Source organism: Coregonus lavaretus, assembly GCF_964263955.1.
Source record: "Coregonus lavaretus genome assembly, chromosome: 23".
Lineage (NCBI taxonomy): Eukaryota > Metazoa > Chordata > Actinopteri > Salmoniformes > Salmonidae > Coregonus > Coregonus lavaretus.
Window position 1 is genome coordinate 7,523,602 of NC_140010.1, and position 23,472 is coordinate 7,547,073.

The 23,472-nt window shown below is 49.0% G+C and overlaps 1 protein-coding gene across 1 annotated transcript; it reads left to right on the plus strand.

Annotated features, from left to right (window-relative positions):
- Positions 1–1,694: 1,694 nt before the first annotated feature.
- On the plus strand, positions 1,695–4,431 carry LOC311098846 (zona pellucida sperm-binding protein 3-like; the record flags this gene model as incomplete). The annotated part of the gene is made up of 7 exons (XM_084139414.1): positions 1,695–1,934; positions 3,309–3,427; positions 3,509–3,612; positions 3,682–3,859; positions 3,932–4,135; positions 4,212–4,303; positions 4,379–4,431. 7 exons carry the CDS (start codon positions 1,695–1,697, stop codon positions 4,429–4,431), a joined length of 990 nt encoding a protein of 329 aa, XP_083995540.1.
- Between the last annotated feature and the right edge of the window lie 19,041 nt (positions 4,432–23,472).

The window sequence follows — 23,472 nt, forward strand, 5'->3', positions numbered from 1 at the left end:
GGATATTGGTCCAGCGACCTTTCTTTGGAGGGCATATAAATGCCGGCCCTTGGGCTCAGAGTCCCATCTCTTCTGCCACACATTCATCAAAATGGCTCAGATCTTACATTTGGCCTCACCTCTACCCAGTGGAACATTAATATCAATTATATCTCGTTTTAAAGCTCTTTTGGCTAACTGGTCTACAATTTCATTCCCTTCCACAACCAAATAGGCTGGGACCCAGTAGAACCTCAACACTGCACCCTGTCTCTCAATTCTCCATAATAATATTAATACCTCCAATAGTATATCACTCCTATTAGATTAGCCAGATGATACACTATTCAATACAGACAGGGAATCTGAACATACTATAATTCTGACAGGTTGTACGTCCTCCACCCACTGGAGGGCAACTGCTATCGCCAACAGTTTAGCTGTTAGTCTTCTACATATCTGCACATCAAATTCAGGAACGTAAACGCCTGCTAGCTGTGCGCCCAATATCTGAGTCCTTGGATCCATCTGTGAAAATGCATAAAAACTTCTACCAATGTTATTGTCAACCAGTTTCCCTATATCACTGACTTCTGACCAATCTTTGTTTTTCTCTACCAAGGTTAGATCAACAACAGGATCTGGGAGTAACATCCACTATAGAAAAGTATGACTGTTCTACATAACACATTTCTATCAACGCTCTCTAAAGTTGAGGCCTCCTCAATAAAGCTCCAGGTGTACGTGATTTTGCCTGCACAAAGGCAACCAATGGTACGTAAATGACAATCAACTTCACATTCCTCAGCACCTGTATAATTAATCAGGTCTGGACAATAATCAAGCTGATTGCTGAAGGGGTGGGGTCTATGTCAGACATTGTGGCTATAAAATGGTTTGACAGACTCTGAGAATGTATTGACAAGAATAACTAATATCTAATTGCAGTGATGGGGTTCAGGCAAGTGTCTGCAGTGCTTCTTTTGGTCATGGCTTTTGGCTGTGTTGTTAGTGATGCTTGGGACTCCAGACGGTTTTATCCGAGATCGGGGTTTCTGCATGACAATCAAGTCCCAGCCCAGTTTGACTCTCAGAAGCCAGTGCAGGAAGAGCCTGTGGGAGAGGACCCTGTTGAGCCAGTGGGACAAGAACCTAGTGAGCCAGTGGGACAAGAACCTAGTGAGCCAGTGGGACAGGAACCTAGCGAGCCTGTTGTCGAGCCAGTGGGACAAGAACCTAGTGAGCCAGTGGGACAAGAACCTAGTGAGCCAGTGGGACAAGAACCTAGTGAGCCAGTGGGACAAGAACCTAGTGAGCCAGTGGGACAAGAACCTAGTGAGCCTGTGGGACAAGAACCTAGTGAGCCTGTGGGACAAGAACCTAGCGAGCCTGTTGTCAAGCCAGTGGGACAGGACCCTAGCGGCGAGCCAGTGGGACAGGACCCTAGCGGCGAGCCAGTGGGACAGGACCCTAGCGGCGAGCCAGTGGGACAGGACCCTAGCGGCGAGCCAGTGGGACAGGACCCTAGCGGCGAGCCAGTGGGACAGGAACCTAGCGGCGAGCCAGTGGGACAGGAACCTAGCGGCGAGCCAGTGGGACAGGAACCTAGCGGCGAGCCAGTGGGACAGGAACCTAGCCAGGATGAGGACCCTGAGAGCTTCCAGTCCAAGCAGACCTTTGAGAACCCTCTGACTTGGCGCTATCCTAAGGTTGAAATGCATGACCGCAATTCTACTGTGTTTGAGAGTCTAAAACAAGTGGCGGCCAACAGTGTGGCAGCTCGGTGTGGGGAGAGTGTGGTCCGTGTGGAGGTGAAGCAGGATCTTCTGGGGATTGGCCGGCTCATCCAGCCAGAGCGTATCACTCTAGGAGGCTGTGCTGCCACTGAGGAGGACTCTGAAACTCATGTGCTCACCTTTGAATCAGAGCTGCATGGCTGTGGCAGTGAGCTGACGGTATGTTACGTTTGTTGGTTAACTTCCTGAAGAACGGGACTCATTATTCTAGTCTGATACATGATTTGTGACTCTCTTCCTAGATGACGGAGGGCGTGCTGATCTACACCTTCACTCTTGTCTATGAGCCAAAACCTCTTGCTAACACTTCTATAGTGAAGACCAGTGCAGCTATGGTTGATATTGAGTGCCACTACTTGAGGTAACTATTGTTGCCTTCACTTTGACAACCCCTATAATTGAGGTTTGAGTAATGCCATATTCTATGTATGTTTCCAGGAATCACAATGTGAGCAGCAATGCCCTGAAGTCTGTTGGCGAGCCTTTAGGCCAGGGACCTAGCGAGCCTGTGGGCCAGGAGCCTAGCAAGCCTGTTGGCGAGCCTGTGGGCCAGGAACCTAGCAAGCCTGTTGACGAGCCTGTGGGCCAGGAGCCTAGCAAGCCTGTGGGCCAGGAACCTAGCAAGCCTGTTGGAGCGCCTGTGGGCCAGGAACCTAGCAAGCCTGTTGGAGCGCCTGTGGGCCAGGAACCTAGCAAGTCTGTTGACGAGCCTGTGGGCCAGGAACCTTGCGTGACTGTGGGCCCAGGACCTAGCATGCCTGTGGCCCAGGAGCCTAGCAAGCATGTTGGAGAGCCTGTATGACAGGAACCTAGTAAGTCTGTTGGAGAGCCTGTGGGCCAGGAACCTAGTAAGTCTGTTGGAGAGCCTGTGGGCCAGGAACCTAGCAAGCCTGTTGGTGAGCCTGTGGGCCAGGAGCCTAGCAAGCCTGTTGGAGAGCCTGTGGGCCAGGGACCTAGCAAGCCTGTAGGCCAGGTGCCGAGCAAGCCTGTTGGAGAGCCTGTAGAACAGGAACCTAGCAAGCCTGTTGGCGTGACTGTGGGCCTGGAACCTAGCGTGACTGTGGGCCCGGGACCTAGCAAGCCTGTTGGCGTGACTGTGGGCCAGGTACTTTGCAAGCCTGTGGGACAGGAACCTAACCAGGCTTTAGAGTCTGAGAGCTCCCAGTCCAAGCAGACCTCTGAGAAGCCTTTGACTTGGAGATTTCCTTACGTTGAAAAGCCTGAGCGCAAGCCTACTGTATTTGAGCGGCTGAAGCAGGTGGCTGCTAACAGTGTGGCGGCTTGGTGTGGGGAGAGTGTGGTCCGTGTGGAGGTGAAGCAGGACTTGCTGGGCATTGGCCGGCTCATCCAGCCAGAGCGTATCACTCTAGGAGGCTGTGCTGCCACTGAGGAGGACGCTGACGCTCATGTGCTCACCTTTGAATCAGAGCTGCGTGGCAGTGAGCTGATGGTATGTCACTTCTGCTGTTCAACTTCCTGAAGAATGGGAATCGTTATTCTTGTCTGAGACATAATTTGTGATCCTGTTCCTAGATGACGGAGGATGTGCTGATCTACACCTTCACTCTTGTCCATGAGCCAAAACCTCTTGCTAACACTTCTATAGTAAAGACCAGTGCAGCTATGGTTGATATTGAGTGCCACTACTTGAGGTAACTATTGTTGCCAGCCTTCACTTTGACAACCCCTATAATTGAGGTTTGAGTAATGCCATATTCCATGTTTGTTTCTAGGAATCACGATGTGAGCAGCAATGCCCTGAAGCCGACCTGGATCCCCTACACCTCCAACATGGTGGCAGAGGAGCTCCTCTACTTCTCCCTGAGGTTAATGACTGGTGGGTAAACCTGACTGGAAGCCTCTTCCTCTGTGTAAACCACCACTAACATGCTACTCGTCTTTCCAGCTGACTGGCAGTTTGAGAGGCCCTCCAACCATTACTATCTTGGTGACATCATCAACATGGAAGCTTCGGTCATGCCCTACCACCATGTTCCCCTCCGTGTCTTTGTGGACCGCTGTGTCGCCACCTTGGCGCCTGATGTCAACACTGTCCCTAGATACTCTTTCATTGAGGACCATGGGTGAGTTTAGTTGTCAGTTTGACACCTCTTATGTGACCCCTGAAGCCTAACGTTGACCCTTGGTCTCCTCAGATGTCTGGTTGATGCCAAGCTGACCGGCTCCAGCTCCCAGTTCCTGTCCAGATCCAAGGATGACAAGATCCAGTTTCAGCTGGAGTCCTTCAGGTTCCAACCACAGAATGATTCCCAACAGCTCTACATAACATGTCATCTGAAAGCAACTGCAGCCTCTTCCCCCATTGATGCTGAGAACAAGGCCTGCTCCTTCACAGATGGGTATGTAAGCTGAGTTGTGGGAATATTACGTTTATGACATGCTACCAAATGAACTAACCTTCATATTTATCTGTAGGTGGAAGGCTGCAGGTGGGGATGACGAGGTTTGTGGCTGCTGTGACTCCAGCTGTGCTGCGAGCAAGGCTAGAGATCTGGACAGTAATTCAGGTAGGTGTCAATCAAAGCCAGAGCTTTATCTTCATCACACTGTTTTATCTTATCACTGTTCTCTACTCTCCTCAGATGTGCAGAAGGAAGGTGAAGCTACCATGGGCCCTATCATAGTCCAAGAGTAATCTTGCTTTTTTTAAACTGTTTTTTTTGGGAGAATAAACATATTACATTACAATGTTCACATCTGACTGGATTTATTTAGAATGGGGTTAATTCAGGAACGCAATCAACCATTCAAATCGGAAAATGATGTGTACAGCTGATCACTCTTTATCCACAGAACTTTGTCATGAGCTACATTTCTCAGGTATTAACATTGCTACCATACTGACTTGTTACCCTGGGCCCCATACATTTCCAGGAGTGGTTTGACTTTTGGAAAATAAACATTTGAATGTGATTTTTTTTCTTCTATTTGGATTCAAGTGAGGGGAAGAGATCCACCATTTTGGGTTTCACCAGTCCAATATGTCAGATTAGGAAGGAGGCATTCTTAATTAACAGGCCTTGGAACCATCGCAGCTATAACAGAAGCTCGGGGTGGACAAGAGACATGATGGGTAGTGTTGTGGAACGGCTTGTGTTGCATCAATATTAGTGTACATGTGTACTACGAAGTCTATGCATATTCACTAGGTCTGTAAACAGACATTGTCATCAACCGAAGGATGGACACTTTCAGAGCAAAGGTAGCTAGTGAAAAATGTGGGAATCTCCCTGGGGTAGCTGTACGGACCTGAATTTTGAAAACCTACAATCCAGCTGCAGTGAAGCCGCTCAACATTTACATTACATTCCAGTCATTTAACAGACGCTCCCATCCAGAGCAACCCACTGGAGCAATCAGGGTCAAGCTCCCGCCCGGCTTGTTAGTATAAACGATTTATTGTGCATTGGGGGAAAATAAGCTACAGCTAGCACTAAAGTTAGCGTTCCTCAACTCTCTGACAGTCAATTACCTAGCAAGTTCATCTGAAGAGAAATATTGTAAAGGGGAAATTACTATATATAGCTGACTTTGCTATTGAATGACTACTAAATGAACGACTGACTTACCTTTCCAAGAAATTGTCGTTCTCACTTTCTCGATTAATTTGAAATGCCTTAGATTTCAGGCGGTTGACAACACCCCTCATTGAATATTCAAAGGAAGTTCAAATAAGGGTATGTATCCAAAAGGAGGAATAGGCGACGCTTGACAGCTCGCCGTTCCGAATTTGTGGGCAACAATCCCCATTGTTAGGGCGGAGACAAGACCATCTCGTCATTATATAGAGTATCTCTGGTAATAGTGAGAAAGTTGTAAGAACAAAATGGAACCGACGCCACTAGCCAGTGACTTGATAAGCTTATTTAACTAACGTGGCCTGCCTGCCCTGGGACTAAACTCCTCCCTCTGCAACTGGAACCTAGACTTCCTGACGGGCCGCCCCCAGGTGGTGAGGGTAGACAACGCATCCGCCACGGGGGCCCCTCAAGGGTGCGTGCTTAGTCCCCTCCTGCACTCCCTGTTCACCCACGACTCCAACACCATTAAGTTTGCCGACGGTGGTAGGCCTGATCACCGACGACGATGAGACAGCCTATAGGGAGAAGGTCAGAGACCTAGCAGTGTGGTGCCAGGACAACATCCTCTCCCTCAACGTCAGTAAAACAATGGCGCTGATTGTGGACTACAGGAAACAGAAGGCCGTGCACGCCCCATTCACATCGATGGGGCTGTAGCGGAGCGGGTCGAGAGCTTCAAGTTCCTCAGTGTCCACATCACTAAGGATCTATCATGGTCCAAACACACCACACAGTTGTGAAGAAAACGCCTCTTCCCACTCAGGAGGATGAAAAGATTTGGCATGGGCCCTCAGATTCTGGTAAATGTCTACAGCTGCACCATCGAGAGCATCTGGACTGGCTGCTTCACCGCTTGATATGGCAACTGCTTGGCATCTGACCGCAAGGAGCTACAGAGGGTAGTGCGTATGACCCAGTACATCACTGGGGTCGAGCTCCCTGCCATCCAGAACCTCTATACTAGGCGGTGTCAAAGGCCAGAAAATTGTCAAAGACTCCAGCCACCCAAGCCACAGACTGTTCTCTCTGTTACCGCACGGCAAGTGTACCAAGTCTGAAACCAGCAGGACCATGAACAGTTTCTACATCCAAGCCATAAGACTTCTAAACAAGACTGCTAAATAGCTAATCAAATGGCTACACGGACTACCTGCATTGACCCTTTTATTGCACTAACCCACTATGCACACACACTGGACTCTACCCACACATACTTACATCCCAACACACACACACATTATATGCACACACATGCATACTGACGCCACACACGCTACTGTCTATCTATCCTGTTGCCTAGTTACTTTACCCCTACCTATATGTACAGCACATAGCTACCTCAATTAACTTGTACCCATGCACATCGACTCGGTACTGGTACTCCCTGTATGTAGCCATGTTATTTTCTACTCCCTATATATAGCCATGTTATTTTTACTCGTTATTTTTGTTATTCACTGTGTATTTATTCTTGTGTCACTATTTCTATTTCTTAACTCTGCATTATTGGAAATGGACCTGTAAGTAATAATTTCACTGTTGTCTGTGAATCATACGACAAATACAATTAGATTTTTTTTGTTGCTATTAGCTAGCTTAATTTACAAACCCAGAGATGGAACTTAGCTAGCTAGTGATAAACCGAGTGTAGCTTGTGCTTTATTTCCAATAGTTTGACAGCTTGCTGATGAAGTTGTAGACATGTTCTCAGAAATCAGTCCTGCGCAGCAGCAGCTGACTCAATACTGTCTGCAGTGTGCTACTAGATTTCAGGCACATTTTTTTACTTGAGAAATACTGCACCAAACACCTTGACTAGATGTAAAATTGCGTGACTAAGACCTCCTTGGCAAAAACATCCAAATTACAGATTTCTTGATTTTTAAGATTAACTGACTATTGAGGGTGATCTTCTGCTACCGTGACTCGAGGGACAAACAACAACTGCCAGTGTATGATATACCGAACATAACACCCAGAAGACACAAATCCGTTTTTTAAATTAGCAGCAGAAAAATATATGCGTAATTGGTGAGTTCAGCCGCTCTTGAAAGTGCACGGTCGCGTTCCCCTGTTCAGACTTTGCATGCATCAACCTATGGTTGCATGCCAAGTCATCAATTGTGCAGTCGGGACCAGGTTGCTATAACACACATGTGTTCCACGGAGGGCTGAGTGTCTGCGGGTTTTTGCTCCTCCCTTGTACTTGATTGATGAATTAAGGAAACTGATTAGTAAGGAACTACCCTCACATGGTTGTCTAGATCTTAATGGAAAGGAAAAACCAGCAGACACAAGGCCCTCCATGGAATGAGTTTGACACACCTGCTATAACATATGACGTGGTTAGCGGATACGTAACCTATCAAAGATTTGGCATGGGCCCTCAGATTCTGGTAAATGTCTACAGCTGCACCATCGCGAGCATCTGGACTGGCTGCTTCACCGCTTGATATGGCAACTGCTTGGCATCTGACCGCAAGGAGCTACAGAGGGTAGTGCGTATGACCCAGTACATCACTGGGGTCGAGCTCCCTGCCATCCAGAACCTCTATACTAGGCGGTGTCAAAGGCCAGAAAATTGTCAAAGACTCCAGCCACCCAAGCCACAGACTATTCTCTCTGTTACCGCACGGCAAGTGGTACCAAGTCTGAAACCAGCAGGACCATGAACAGTTTCTACATCCAAGCCATAAGACTTCTAAACAAGACTGCTAAATAGCTAATCAAATGGCTACACGGACTACCTGCATTGACCCTTTTATTGCACTAACCCACTATGCACACACACTGGACTCTACCCACACATACTTACATCCCAACACACACACACATTATATGCACACACATGCATACTGACGCCACACACGCTACTGTCTATCTATCCTGTTGCCTAGTTACTTTACCCCTACCTATATGTACAGCACATAGCTACCTCAATTAACTTGTACCCATGCACATCGACTCGGTACTGGTACTCCCTGTATGTAGCCATGTTATTTTCTACTCCCTATATATAGCCATGTTATTTTTACTCGTTATTTTTGTTATTCACTGTGTATTTATTCTTGTGTCACTATTTCTATTTCTTAACTCTGCATTATTGGAAATGGACCTGTAAGTAATAATTTCACTGTTGTCTGTGAATCATACGACAAATACAATTAGATTTTTTTTGTTGCTATTAGCTAGCTTAATTTACAAACCCAGAGATGGAACTTAGCTAGCTAGTGATAAACCGAGTGTAGCTTGTGCTTTATTTCCAATAGTTTGACAGCTTGCTGATGAAGTTGTAGACATGTTCTCAGAAATCAGTCCTGCGCAGCAGCAGCTGACTCAATACTGTCTGCAGTGTGCTACTAGATTTCAGGCACATTTTTTTACTTGAGAAATACTGCACCAAACACCTTGACTAGATGTAAAATTGCGTGACTAAGACCTCCTTGGCAAAAACATCCAAATTACAGATTTCTTGATTTTTAAGATTAACTGACTATTGAGGGTGATCTTCTGCTACCGTGACTCGAGGGACAAACAACAACTGCCAGTGTATGATATACCGAACATAACACCCCGAAGACACAAATCCGTTTTTTAAATTAGCAGCAGAAAAATATATGCGTAATTGGTGAGTTCAGCCGCTCTTGAAAGTGCACGGTCGCGTTCCCCTGCTCAGACTTTGCATGCATCAACCTATGGTTGCATGCCAAGTCATCAATTGTGCAGTCGGGACCAGGTTGCTATAACACACATGTGTTCCACGGAGGGCTGAGTGTCTGCGGGTTTTTGCTCCTCCCTTGTACTTGATTGATGAATTAAGGAAACTGATTAGTAATGAACTACCCTCACATGGTTGTCTAGATCTTAATGGAAAGGAAAAACCAGCAGACACAAGGCCCTCCATGGAATGAGTTTGACACACCTGCTATAACATATGACGTGGTTAGCGGATACGTAACCTATCAAAGATTTGGCATGGGTCAGCAGCGACTGGGCAGTTATTCTTCTTCTGTGGGGTTTAGGTTCCGTTACCGCTCCCAACTGAAATATATTATAGATCTGTTACATTTTGTGATTTTTTTATTTATATATTTTTTCACCTTTATTTAACCAGGTAAGCCAGTTGAGAACAAGTTCTCATTTACAACTGCGACCTGGCCAAGATAAAGCAAAACAGTGCGATGAAAACAACAACACAGAGTTACATATGGGGTAAACAAAACATAAAGTCAAAAATACAACAGAAAATATATATACAGTGTGTGCGAATGTAGTAAATTATGGAGGTAAGGCAATAAATAGGCATAGTGCAAAAGAGTTACAATTTCGTATTAACACTGGAATGATAGATGTGCAAAAGATGATGTGCAAATATAGATACTGGGGTGCGAATTAGCAAAATAAATAACAATATGGGGATGAGGTAGTTGGGTGGGCTAATTTCAGAATGGCTGTGTACAGGTGCAGTGATCGGTAAGCTGCTCTGACAACTGATGCTTAAAGTTAGTGAGGGAGCTAAGAGTCTCCAGCTTCAGAGATTTTTGCAGTTCGTTCCAGTCATTGGCAGCAGAGAACTGGAAGGAATGGCGGCCAAAGGAGGTGTTGGCTTTGGGGATGACCAATGAGATATACCTGCTGGAGCGTATCCTACGGGTGGGTGTTGCTATGGTGACCAATGAGCTAAAATAAGGCAGGGATTTGCCTAGAAGTGATTTATAGATGACCTGGAGCCAGTGGGTTTGGCGACGAATATGTAGTGAGGGCCAGCCAACGAGAGAGTACAGGTCACAATGGTGGGTAGTATATGGGGCTTTGGTGACAAAGCAGATGGCACTGTGATAGACTATGTAGTATCTGAGGTTTTCATATTGTTGGTTAGATGAACTTTACTCTGCTTTGCTGAAACATCTGGAAAGTGTTACTATAGGGCCCCCCTAAAACAGTGGAGATTTGGATATGTGGAGGCCAGGGATTGGTCTATTCAAATCACGCCATCTTATGTTACATAAAGCATAGAATATATATACCATGTTTTAACAAAAGGACAAGGAGAGCGATCATATTTGGGATTGGTTTCGTTGCTCTCCAGATTCTGCAGAGTCTGTAAATTGATGCTGAAATCTTTTATATAATAAACCTTTGTAATCAAAGTACAGTGTCAGCGGATTTCTTATCAACACATCATCGCAGCATCGTTGTTCGGACACCACAACTACATCCAATTTGCTTAGTAGAGTGTTGGAGGCTAGGATCGGTAGGATAGTCCGTTTTACGAGGGCATGTTTGGCAGCATGAGTGAAGGAGGCTTTTTTGCGAAATAGGAAGCCGTTCCTAGATCTAACTTTGGATTGGAGATGCTTAATGTGAGTCTGGAAGGAGAGTTTACAGTCTAAACCAGACACCTAGGTATTTGTAGTTGTCCACATACTCTAAGTCAGACCCACCGAGAGTAGTGATTCTAGTCGGAGGGGGCGGGTGCAAGCAGCATTTTGGTTGAAGAGCATGCATTTAGTTTTACTAGTGTTTAAGAGCAGTTGGATGCTACGGAAGGAGTGTTGTATGGCGTTGAAGCTCGTTTGGAGGTTTGTTAACACAGTGTCCAATGAAGGGCCAGATGTATACAAAATGGTGTCGTCCGCATAGAGGTGGATCCGAGCGTCACCAGCAGCAAGAGCGACATCATTGATATACACAGAGAATAGAATCGGCCCGAGAATTGAACCCTGTGGCACCACCATAGAGACGGCCAGAGGTCCAGACAACAGGCCCTCCGATTTGACACATTGAACTCTATCTGAGAAGTAGTTGGTGAACCAGGCGAGGCAGTCATTAGAGAAACCAAGGCTATTTAGTCTGCCAATAAGAATCCGGTGGTTGACAGAGTCGAAAGCCTTGGCCAGGTCGATGAAGATGGCTGCGCAGTACTGTCTTTTATCGATCACGGTTATAATATCGTATAGGACCTTGAGCGTGGCTGAGGTGAACCCATGACCAGCTCGGAAACCGGATTGCATAGCGGAGAAGGTACGGTGGGATTCGAAATGGTCGGTGATCTGTTTGTTAACTTGGCATTCAAATACTTTCGAAAGGCAGGGCAGGATGGATATAGGTCTGTAACAGTTTGGATCTAGAGTGTCACCCCTTTTGAAGATGGGGATGACCGTGGCAGCTTTCCAATCTCTGGGGATCTCAGACGTTACGAAAGAGAGGTTGAACAGGCTAGTAATAGGGGTAGCGACAATTTCGACGGCTAATTTTAGAAAGAAAGGGTCCAGATTGTCTAGCCTAGCTGATTTGTAGGGGTCCATATTTTTCACCTCTTTCAGAACATAAGCTTTCTGAATTTGTGTGAAGGAGAAGCGGGGGGGGGGCATGGGCAAGTTGCAGCGGAGGGTGCAGAGCTGGTGGCCGGGGTAGTGGTAGCCAGGTGGAAAGCATGGCCAGCCGTAGCAAAATGCTTGTTGAAATTCTCAATTATTGTAGATTTATCGGTGGTGACAGTGTTTCCTAGCCTCAGTGCAGTGGGCAGTTGGGAGGAGGTGCTCTTATTTTCCATGGACTTCACAGTGTCCCAAAACTACAGGAAATGATGTATATATATATACATATAAATACACACACACACTTTTTATTACCCTACCAACTAACCCTATACTCATTAAAACCCATCACTTTATTCCACTACGTTCATCCTGTCTGATCCTACCCCAGGCCAACGGCCTGAGAGTACACATAACACACGCTGTAACTCTTCTGAAGTCAAATCTCTGCTACTGCCACCACAACATCTATTTTCTGTGATTTACGTTCCAGTTCTGCAGTACAGTTGATAACCATTGCTATGAACACTAAAAAGCCAACCTTACTCAAGCATATATTCTCGCCCCTGGTGCAACACAAGGCGTGTGGTTAAATTACAATCAACTTCATTATTGTGAGCACCTGTGTGATCCTATAGCAATATAATATATAGAGCTCACATTATTACAGAAAAGTCTTCTTCTTCCTCCATGATATAATGGTGGTCCGCAAACAGATGTTAAAGGTGCATGCCGCCACCTACTGTGCTGGAGTTTGTGGTCAATCACGGTTTACAACAATAGCTCCACATTTCTAAGTCCTCCTACCTAACTCAGTATAACAACACATGCTCCACCGTTTCATCGACCATACATTCCAGACACAAACCATTGCCAACCAGATGTGATGACGAGTTCAATGTACAATGTCCTAGGCGCAATTGAGCAAACACCACCTCATCCTTCCTAATCTGATATTTGGATATTGGTCCGCCAACCTTTCTTTGGAGGGCATATAAATGCCGGCCCTTGGGCTCAGAGTCCCATCTCTTCTGCCACACATACATCAAAATGGCTCTGATCTTACATTTGGCCTCACCTCTACCCATTGGAACATTAATATCAATTATATCTCGTTTTAAAGCTCTTTTGGCTAACTGGTCTACAATTTCATTCCCTTCCACAACCAAATAGGCTGGGACCCAGTAGAACCACAACACTGCACACTGTCTCTCAATTCTCCATAATAATATTAATACCTCCAATAGTATATCACTCCTATTAGATTAGCCAGATGATAAACTATTCAATACAGACAGGGAATCTGAACATACTATAATTCTGACAGGTTGTACGTCCTCCACCCACTGGAGGGCAACTGCTATCGCCAACAGTTCAGCTGTTAGTCTTCTACATATCTGCACATCAAATTCAGGAACGTAAACGCCTGCTAGCTGTGCGCCCACTATCTGAGTCCTTGGATCCATCTGTGAAAATGCATAAAAACTTCTACCAATTTTATTGTCAACCAGTTTCTGACCAATCTTTATTTTTCTCTACCAAGGTTAGATCAACAACAGGATCTGGGAGTAACATCCACTATAGAAAAGTATGACTGTTCTACATAACACATTTCTATCAACGCTCTCTAAAGTTGAGGCCTCCTCAATAAAGCTCCAGGTGTACGTGATTTTGCCTGCACAAAGGCAACCAATGGTACGTAAATGACAATCAACTTCACATTCCTCAGCACCTGTATAATTAATCAGGTCTGGACAATAATCAAGCTGATTGCTGAAGGGGTGGGGTCTATGTCAGACATTGTGGCTATAAAATGGTTTGACAGACTCTGTGAACGTATTGACAAGAATAACTAATATCTAATTGCAGTGATGGGGTTCAGGCAAGTGTCTGCAGTGCTTCTTTTGGTCATGGCTTTTGGCTGTGTTGTTAGTGATGCTTGGGACTCCAGATGGTTTTATCCGAGATCGGGGTTTCTGCATGACGATCAAGTCCCAGCCCAGTTTGACTCTCAGAAGCCAGTGCAGGAAGAGCCTGTGGGAGAAGACCCTGTTGAGCCTGTGGGAGAAGACCCTGTTGAGCCAGTGGGAGAAGACCCTAGTGAGCCAGTGGGACAAGAACCTAGTGAGCCAGTGGGACAAGAACCTAGTGATCCTGTTGTCGAGCCAGTGGGACAGGAACCTAGCGGCGAGCCAGTGGGACAGGAACCTAGCCAGGATGAGGACCCTGAAGGCTTCCAGTCCAAGCAGACCTTTGAGAACCTTCTGACTTGGCGCTATCCTAAGGTTGAAATGCATGACCGCAATTCTACTGTGTTTGAGAGTCTAAAACAAGTGGCGGCCAACAGTGTGGTAGCTCGGTGTGGGGAGAGCGTGGTCCGTGTGGAGGTGAAGCAGGATCTTCTGGGGATTGGCCGGCTCATCCAGCCAGAGCGTATCACTTTAGGAGGCTGTGCTGCCACTAAGGAGGACTCTGAAACTCATGTGCTCACCTTTGAATCAGAGCTGCATGGCTGTGGCAGTGAGCTGACGGTATGTTACGTTGGTTAACTTCCTGAAGAATGGGACTCATTATTCTAGTCTGATACATGATTTGTGACTCTCTTCCTAGATGACGGAGGGCGTGCTGATCTACACCTTCACTCTTGTCTATGAGCCAAAACCTCTTGCTAACACTTCTATAGTGAAGCCCAGTGCAGCTATGGTTGATATTGAGTGCCACTACTTGAGGTAACTTGTTGCCTTTCTTCACTTTGACAACACCTATAATTCTGATGTTTGAGTAATGCCATATTCCATGTATGTTTCTAGGAAACACGATGTGAGCAACAATGCCCTGAAGTCTGGAGAGCCTGTGGGACAAGAACCTAGCAAGCCTGTGGGACAGGAACCTAGCCAGGTTGTTGTGGGCCTGGAACCTAGCAAGCCTGTTGGAGAGCCGGTGGGCCAGGAACCTAGCAAGCCGGTGGGCCAGGAGCCTAGCAAGCCTGTTGGAGAGCCTGTGGGCCAGGAACCTAGCAAGCCTGTTGGAGAGCCTGTGGGCCAGGAACCTAGAAAGCCTGTAGGCCAGGTGCCGAGCAAGCCTGTTGGAGAGCCTGTAGAACAGGAACCTAGCAAGCCTGTTGGCGTGACTGTGGGCCTGGAACCTAGTGTGACTGTGGGCCCGGGACCTATCATGCCTGTAGCACAGGAACCTAGCAAGCCTGTTGGCGTGACTGTGGGCCTGGAACCTAGCAAGCCTGTTGGCGTGACTGTGGGCCAGGTGCCGAGCAAGCCTGTTGGCGTGACTGTGGGCCAGGAGCCTAGCAAGCCTGTTGGAGAGCCTGTAGCACAGGAACCTAGCAAGCCTGTTGGCGTGACTGTGGGCCTGGAACCTAGCAAGCCTGTTGGCGTGACTGTGGGCCAGGAACCTGGCGTGACTGTGGGCCAGGAGCCTAGCAAGCCTGTTGGAGAGCCTGTAGGCCAGGAACCTAGCATGCCTGTAGGCCAGGGAACTAGCAAGCCTGTTGGCGTGACTGTGGGCCAGGAACCAAGCAAGCCTGTTGGAGTGCCTGTTGGCCAGGAACCTAGCAAGCCTGTGGGCCAGGAGCCTAGCAAGCCTGTTGGAGAGCCTGTGGGACAGGGACCTAGCAAGCCTGTGGGCCAGGAACCTAGCAAGCCTGTTGGAGAGCCTGTGGGCCATGGACCTAGCGAGCCTGTGGGCCAGGAGCCTAGCAAGCCTGTTGGCGTGACTGTGTACCCAGAACCTAGTAAGCCTGTAGGCCAGGTGCTGAGCAAGCCTGTTGGCGTGACTGTGGGCCCGGAACCTGGCGTGACTGTGGGCCCGGAACCTAGCGTGACTGTGGGCCAGGAGCCTAGCAAGCCTGTTGGCCAGTTGCTGAGCAAGCCTGTTGGCGTGACTGTGGGCCAGGAACCTAGCAAGCCTGTTGGAGAGCCTGTAGCACAGGAACCTAGCAAGCCTGTTGGCGTGACTGTGGGCCTGGAACCTAGCAAGCCTGTAGGCCAGGGAACTAGCAAGCCTGTTGGCGTGACTGTGGGCCAGGAACCTAGCAAGCCTGTTGGAGAGCCTGTAGCACAGGAACCTAGCAAGCCTGTTGGCGTGACTGTGGGCCTGGAACCTAGCAAGCCTGTAGGCCAGGGAACTAGCAAGCCTGTTGGCGTGACTGTGGGCCAGGAACCTAGCAAGCCTGTTGGAGAGCCTGTAGCACAGGAACCTAGCAAGCCTGTTGGCGTGACTGTGGGCCAGGAACCTAGCAAGCCTGTTGGAGAGCCTGTAGCACAGGAACCTAGCAAGCCTGTTGGCGTGACTGTGGGCCTGGAACCTAGCAAGCCTGTGGGCCAGGAGCCTAGCAAGCCTGTTGGCGTGACTGTGGGCCAGGAACCTAGAAAGCCTGTTGGAGAGCCTGTGGGCCAGGAACCTAGCAAGCCTGTTGGAGAGCCTGTAGCACAGGAACCTAGCAAGCCTGTTGGCGTGACTGTGGGCCTGGAACCTAGCAAGCCTGTAGGCCAGGGAACTAGCAAGCCTGTTGGCATGCCAGTGGGCCAGGAACCTAGCGTGCCTGTGGGCCAGGAACCTAGCGTGCCTGTGGGCCAGGAGCCTAGCAAGCCTGTTGGAGAGCCTGTAGCACAGGAACCTAGCAAGCCTGTTGGCGTGACTGTGGGCCTGGAACCTAGCAAGCCTGTAGGCCAGGGAACTAGCAAGCCTGTTGGCGTGACTGTGGGCCAGGAACCTAGCGTGCCTGTGTGCCAGGAACCTAGCAAGCCTGTAGGCCAAGGAACTAGCAAGCCTGTTGGCGTGCCTGTGGGCCAGGAACCTAGCGTGCCTGTGTGCCAGGAACCTAGCGTGCCTGTGGGCCAGGAGCCTAGGAAGCCTGTTGGAGAGCCTGTGGGCCAGGAACCTAGCAAGCCTGTTGGAGAGCCTGTAGCACAGGAACCTAGCAAGCCTTTTGGCGTGACTGTGGGCCTGGAACCTAGCAAGCCTGTAGGCCAGGGAACTAGCAAGCCTGTTGGCGTGACTGTGGGCCAGGAACCTAGCGTGACTGTTTGCCAGGAACCTAGTGTGCCTGTGGGCCAGGAGCCTAGCAAGCCTGTTGGAGAGCCTGTGGGCCAGGAACCTAGCAAGCCTGTTGGAGAGCTTGTAGCACAAGAACCTAGCAAGCCTGTTGGCGTGACTGTGGGCCTGGAACCTAGCAAGCCTGTAGGCCAGGGAACTAGCAAGCCTGTTGGCGTGACTGTGGGCCGGGAACCTAGCGTGACTGTGTGCCAGGAACCTAGCGTGCCTGTGGGCCAGGAACCTAGCAAGCCTGTTGGAGAGCCTGTGGGCCAGGAACCTAGCGTGCCTGTGGGCCAGGAGCCTAGCAAGCCTGTTGGAGAGCCTGTAGCACAGGAACCTAGCAAGCCTGTTGGCGTGACTGTGGGCCAGGAACCTAGCAAGCCTGTTGGAGAGCCTGTAGCACAGGAACCTAGCAAGCCTGTTGGCGTGACTGTGGGCCTGGAACCTAGCAAGCCTGTAGGCCAGGGAACTAGCAAGCCTGTTGGCGTGACTGTGTGCCAGGAACCTAGCAAGCCTGTTGGCGTGACTGTGGGCTTGGAACCTAGCAAGCCTGTTAGAGAGCCTGTAGCACAGGAACCTAGCAAGCCTGTTGGCGTGACTGTGGGCCTGGAACCATGCAAGCCTGTAGGCCAGGGAACTAGCAAGCCTGTTGGCGTGACTGTGGGCCAGGAACCTAGCAAGCCTGTTGGAGAGCCTGTAGCACAGGAACCTAGCAAGCCTGTTGGCGTGACTGTGGGCCAGGAACCTAGCAAGCCTGTTGGAGAGCCTGTAGCACAGGAACCTAGCAAGCCTGTTGGCGTGACTGTGGGCCTGGAACCTAGCAAGCCTGTAGGCCAGGGAACTAGCAAGCCTGTTGGCGTGACTGTGTGCCAGGAACCTAGCGTGCCTGTGGGCCAGGAACCTAGCAAGCCTGTTGGAGAGCCTGTAGCACAGGAACCTAGCAAGCCTTTTGGCGTGACTGTGGGCCTGGAACCTAGCAAGCCTGTAGGCCAGGGAACTAGCAAGCCTGTTGGCATGCCTGTGGGCCAGGAACCTAGCGTGCCTGTGGGCCAGGAGCCTAGCAAGCCTGTTGGAGAGCCTGTAGCACAGGAACCTAGCAAGCCTGTTGGCGTGACTGTGGGCCAGGAACCTAGCAAGCCTGTTGGAGAGCCTGTAGCACAGGAAGCTAGCAAGCCTGTTGGCGTGACTGTGGGCCTGGAACCTAGCAAGCCTGTAGGCCAGGGAACTAGCAAGCCTGTTGGCGTGACTGTGTGCCAGGAACCTAGCGTGCCTGTGGGCCAGGAGCCTAGCAAGCCTGTTGGCGTGACTGTGGGCCAGGAACCTAGCAAGCCTGTTAGAGAGCCTGTAGCACAGGAACCTAGCAAGCCTGTTGGCGTGACTGTGGGCCTGGAACCTAGCAAGCCTGTAGGCCAGGGAACTAGCAAGCCTGTTGGCGTGACTGTGGGCCAGGAACCTAGCAAGCCTGTTGGAGAGCCTGTAGCACAGGAACCTAGCAAGCCTGTTGGCGTGACTGTGGGCCAGGAACCTAGCAAGCCTGTTGGAGAGCCTGTAGCACAGGAACCTAGCAAGCCTGTTGGCGTGACTGTGGGCCTGGAACCTAGCAAGCCTGTAGGCCAGGGAACTAGCAAGCCTGTTGGCGTGACTGTGTGCCAGGAACCTAGCGTGCCTGTGGGCCAGGAGCCTAGCAAGCCTGTTGGCGTGCCTGTGGGCCAGGAACCTAGAAAGCCTGTTGGAGAGCCTGTGGGCCAGGAACCTAGCAAGCCTGTTGGAGAGCCTGTAGCACAGGAACCTAGCAAGCCTGTTGGCGTGACTGTGGGCCTGGAACCTAGCAAGCCTGTAGGCCAGGGAACTAGCAAGCCTGTTGGCGTGACTGTGGGCCAGGAACCTAGCGTGCCTGTGTGCCAGGAACCTAGCAAGCCTGTTGGAGAGCCTATGGGCCAGGAACCTAGAAAGCCTGTTGGAGAGCCTGTTGGCCAGGAACCTAGAAAGCCTGTAGGCCAGGTGCCGAGCAAGCCTGTTGGCGTGACTGTGGGCCTGGAACCTAGCAAGCCTGTAGGCCAGGGAACTAGCAAGCCTGTTGGCGTGACTGTGTGCCAGGAACCTAGCGTGCCTGTGGGCCAGGAGCCTAGCAAGCCTGTTGGCGTGACTGTGGGCCAGGAACCTAGAAAGCCTGTTGGAGAGCCTGTGGGCCAGGAACCTAGCAAGCCTGTTGGAGAGCCTGTAGCACAGGAACCTAGCAAGCCTGTTGGCGTGACTGTGGGCCTGGAACCTAGCAAGCCTGTAGGCCAAGGAACTAGCAAGCCTGTTGGCGTGACTGTGGGCCAGGAACCTAGCGTGCCTGTGTGCCAGGAACCTAGCAAGCCTGTTGGAGAGCCTGTGGGCCAGGAGCCTAGAAAGCCTGTAGGCCAGGTGCCGAGCAAGCCTGTTGGAGAGCCTGTAGAACAGGAACCAAGCAAGCCTGTTGGCGTGCCTGTGGGCCAGGAACCTAGCAAGCCTGTGAACCGGGTACTTTGCAAGCCTGTGGGACAGGAACCTAACCAGGCTTTAGAGTTTGAGAGCTCCCAGTCCAAGCAGACCTCTGAGAACCCTTTGACTTGGAGATTTCCTTATGTTGAAAAGCCTGAGCGCAAGTCTACTGTATTTGAGCGGCTGAAGCAGGTGGCTGCTAACAGTGTGGCGGCTTGGTGTGGGGAGAGTGTGGTCCGTGTGGAGGTGAAGCAGGACCTGCTGGGCATTGGCCGGCTCATCCAGCCAGAGCGTATCACTCTAGGAGGCTGTGCTGCCACTGAGGAGGACGCTGACGCTCATGTGCTCACCTTTGAATCAGAGCTGCATGGCTGTGGCAGTGAGCTGACGGTATGTCACTTCTGCTGTTCAACTTCCTGAAGAATGGGAATCGTTATTCTTGTCTCAGACATAATTTGTGATCCTGTTCCTAGATGACGGAGGATGTGCTGATCTACACCTTCACTCTTGTCCATGAGCCAAAACCTCTTGCTAACACTTCTATAGTGAAGACCAGTGCAGCTATGGTTGATATTGAGTGCCACTACTTGAGGTAACTATTGTTGCCATTCTTCACTTTGACAACACCTATAATTCTGAGGTTTGAGTAATGCCATATTCCATGTTTTTTTTTTCTAGGAATCACGATGTGAGCAGCAATGCCCTGAAGCCGACCTGGATCCCCTACACCTCCAACATGGTGGCGGAGGAGCTCCTCTACTTCTCCCTGAGGTTAATGACTGGTGGGTAAACCTGACTGGAAGCCTCTTCCTCTGTGTAAACCACCACTAACATGCTACTCGTCTTTCCAGCTGACTGGCAGTTTGAGAGGCCCTCCAACCATTACTATCTTGGTGACATCATCAACATGGAAGCTTCGGTCATGCCCTACCACCACGTTCCCCTCCGTGTCTTTGTGGACCGCTGTGTCGCCACCTTGGCGCCTGATGTCAACACTGTCCCTAGATACTCTTTCATTGAGGACCATGGGTGAGTTTAGTTGTCAGTTTGACACCTCTTATGTGACCCCTGAAGCCTAACGTTGACCCTTGGTCTCCTCAGATGTCTGGTTGATGCCAAGCTGACCGGCTCCAGCTCCCAGTTCCTGTCCAGATCCAAGGATGACAAGATCCAGTTTCAGCTGGAGTCCTTCAGGTTCCAACCACAGAATGATTCCCAACAGCTCTACATAACATGTCATCTGAAAGCAACTGCAGCCTCTTCCCCCATTGATGCTGAGAACAAGGCCTGCTCCTTCACAGATGGGTATGTAAGCTGAGTTGTGGGAATATTACGTTTATATGCTGCTATATGAACTAACCTTCATATTTATCTGTAGGTGGAAGGCTGCAGGTGGGGATGACGAGGTTTGTGGCTGCTGTGACTCCAGCTGTGCTGCGAGCAAGGCTAGAGATCTGGACAGTAATTCAGGTAGGTGTCAATCAGAGCTTTATCTTCATCACACAGTTTTATCTTATCACTGTTCTCTACTCTCCTCAGATGTGCAGAAGGAAGGTGACGCTACCATGGGCCCTATCATCGTCCAAGAGTAATCTTGCTTTTTTAAACTTTTTTTGGGAGAATAAACAAATTACAATGTTCACATCTGACTGGATTTATTTAGAATGGGGTTTATTCAGGAACGCAATCAACCATTCAAATCGGAAAATGATGTGTACAGCTGATCACTCTTTATCCACAGAACTTTGTCATGAGCTACATTTCTCAGGTATTAAAATTGCTACCATACTGAATTGTTACCCTGGGCCCCATACATTTCCAGGAGTGGTTTGACTTTTGGAAAATCAACATTTGAATGTGATTTTGTTTCTTCTATTTGGATTCAAGTGAGGGGAAGAGATCCACCATTTTGGGTTTCACCTGTCCAATATGTCAGATTAGGAAGGAGGCATTCTTTAATGAACAGGCCTTGGAACCATCGCAGCTATAACAGAAGCTCGGGGTGGACAAGAGACATGATGGGTAGTGTTGTGAAATGGCCTGAGCATCAATATTAGTGTAAATGTACTACGAAGTCTATGCATATTCACTAGGTCTGTAAACAGACATTGTCATCAACTGATGGATGGACACTTTCAGAGCAAAAGTAGCTCGTGAAAAATGTGGGAATCTCCCTGGGGTAGCTGTACGGACCTGAATTTTGAAAACCTACAATCCAGCTGCAGTGAAGCCGCTCAACATTTACATTACAATTCCAGTCATTTAACAGACGCTCCCATCCAGAGCAACCCACTGGAGCAATCAGGGTCAAGCTCCCGCCCGGCTTGTTAGTAGAAACGATTTATTGTGCATTGGGGAAAATAAGCTACAGCTAGCACTAAAGTTAGCGTTCCTCAACTCTCTGACAGTCAATTACCTCGCAAGTTCATCTGAAGAGAAATATCGTAAGGGGGAAATTACTTATATATAGCTGACTTTGCTATTGAATGACTACTAAATGAACGACTGACTTACCTTTCCAAGAAATTGTCGTTCTCACTTTCTCGATTAATTTGAAATGCCTTAGATTTCAGGCGGTTGACAACACCCCTCATTGAATATTCAAAGGAAGTTCAAATAAGGGTATGTATCCAAAAGGAGGAATAGGCGACGCTTGACAGCTCGCCGTTCCGAATTTGTGGGCAACAATCCCCATTGTTAGGGCGGAGACAAGACCATCTCATCATTATATAGAGTATCTCTGGTAATAGTGAGAAAGTTGTAAGAACAAAATGGTACCGACGCACTTTGCCACTAGCCAGTGACTTGATAAGCTTATTTAACTAACGTGGCCTGCCTGCCCTGGGACTAAACTCCTCCCTCTGCAACTGGAACCTAGACTTCCTGACGGGCCGCCCCCAGGTGGTGAGGGTAGACAACGCATCCGCCACGGGGGCCCCTCAAGGGTGCGTGCTTAGTCCCCTCCTGCACTCCCTGTTCACCCACGACTCCAACACCATTAAGTTTGCCGACGGTGGTAGGCCTGATCACCGACGACGATGAGACAGCCTATAGGGAGAAGGTCAGAGACCTAGCAGTGTGGTGCCAGGACAACATCCTCTCCCTCAACGTCAGTAAAACAATGGCGCTGATTGTGGACTACAGGAAACAGAAGGCCGTGCACGCCCCATTCACATCGATGGGGCTGTAGCGGAGCGGGTCGAGAGCTTCAAGTTCCTCAGTGTCCACATCACTAAGGATCTATCATGGTCCAAACACACCACACAGTTGTGAAGAAAACGCCTCTTCCCACTCAGGAGGATGAAAAGATTTGGCATGGGCCCTCAGATTCTGGTAAATGTCTACAGCTGCACCATCGAGAGCATCTGGACTGGCTGCTTCACCGCTTGATATGGCAACTGCTTGGCATCTGACCGCAAGGAGCTACAGAGGGTAGTGCGTATGACCCAGTACATCACTGGGGTCGAGCTCCCTGCCATCCAGAACCTCTATACTAGGCGGTGTCAAAGGCCAGAAAATTGTCAAAGACTCCAGCCACCCAAGCCACAGACTGTTCTCTCTGTTACCGCACGGCAAGTGGTACCAAGTCTGAAACCAGCAGGACCATGAACAGTTTCTACATCCAAGCCATAAGACTTCTAAACAAGACTGCTAAATAGCTAATCAAATGGCTACACGGACTACCTGCATTGACCCTTTTATTGCACTAACCCACTATGCACACACACTGGACTCTACCCACACATACTTACACCCCAACACACACACACATTATATGCACACACATGCATACTGACGCCACACACGCTACTGTCTATCTATCCTGTTGCCTAGTTACTTTACCCCTACCTATATGTACAGCACATAGCTACCTCAATTAACTTGTACCCATGCACATCGACTCGGTACTGGTACTCCCTGTATGTAGCCATGTTATTTTCTACTCCCTATATATAGCCATGTTATTTTTACTCGTTATTTTTGTTATTCACTGTGTATTTATTCTTGTGTCACTATTTCTATTTCTTAACTCTGCATTATTGGAAATGGACCTGTAAGTAATAATTTCACTGTTGTCTGTGAATCATACGACAAATACAATTAGATTTTTTTTGTTGCTATTAGCTAGCTTAATTTACAAACCCAGAGATGGAACTTAGCTAGCTAGTGATAAACCGAGTGTAGCTTGTGCTTTATTTCCAATAGTTTGACAGCTTGCTGATGAAGTTGTAGACATGTTCTCAGAAATCAGTCCTG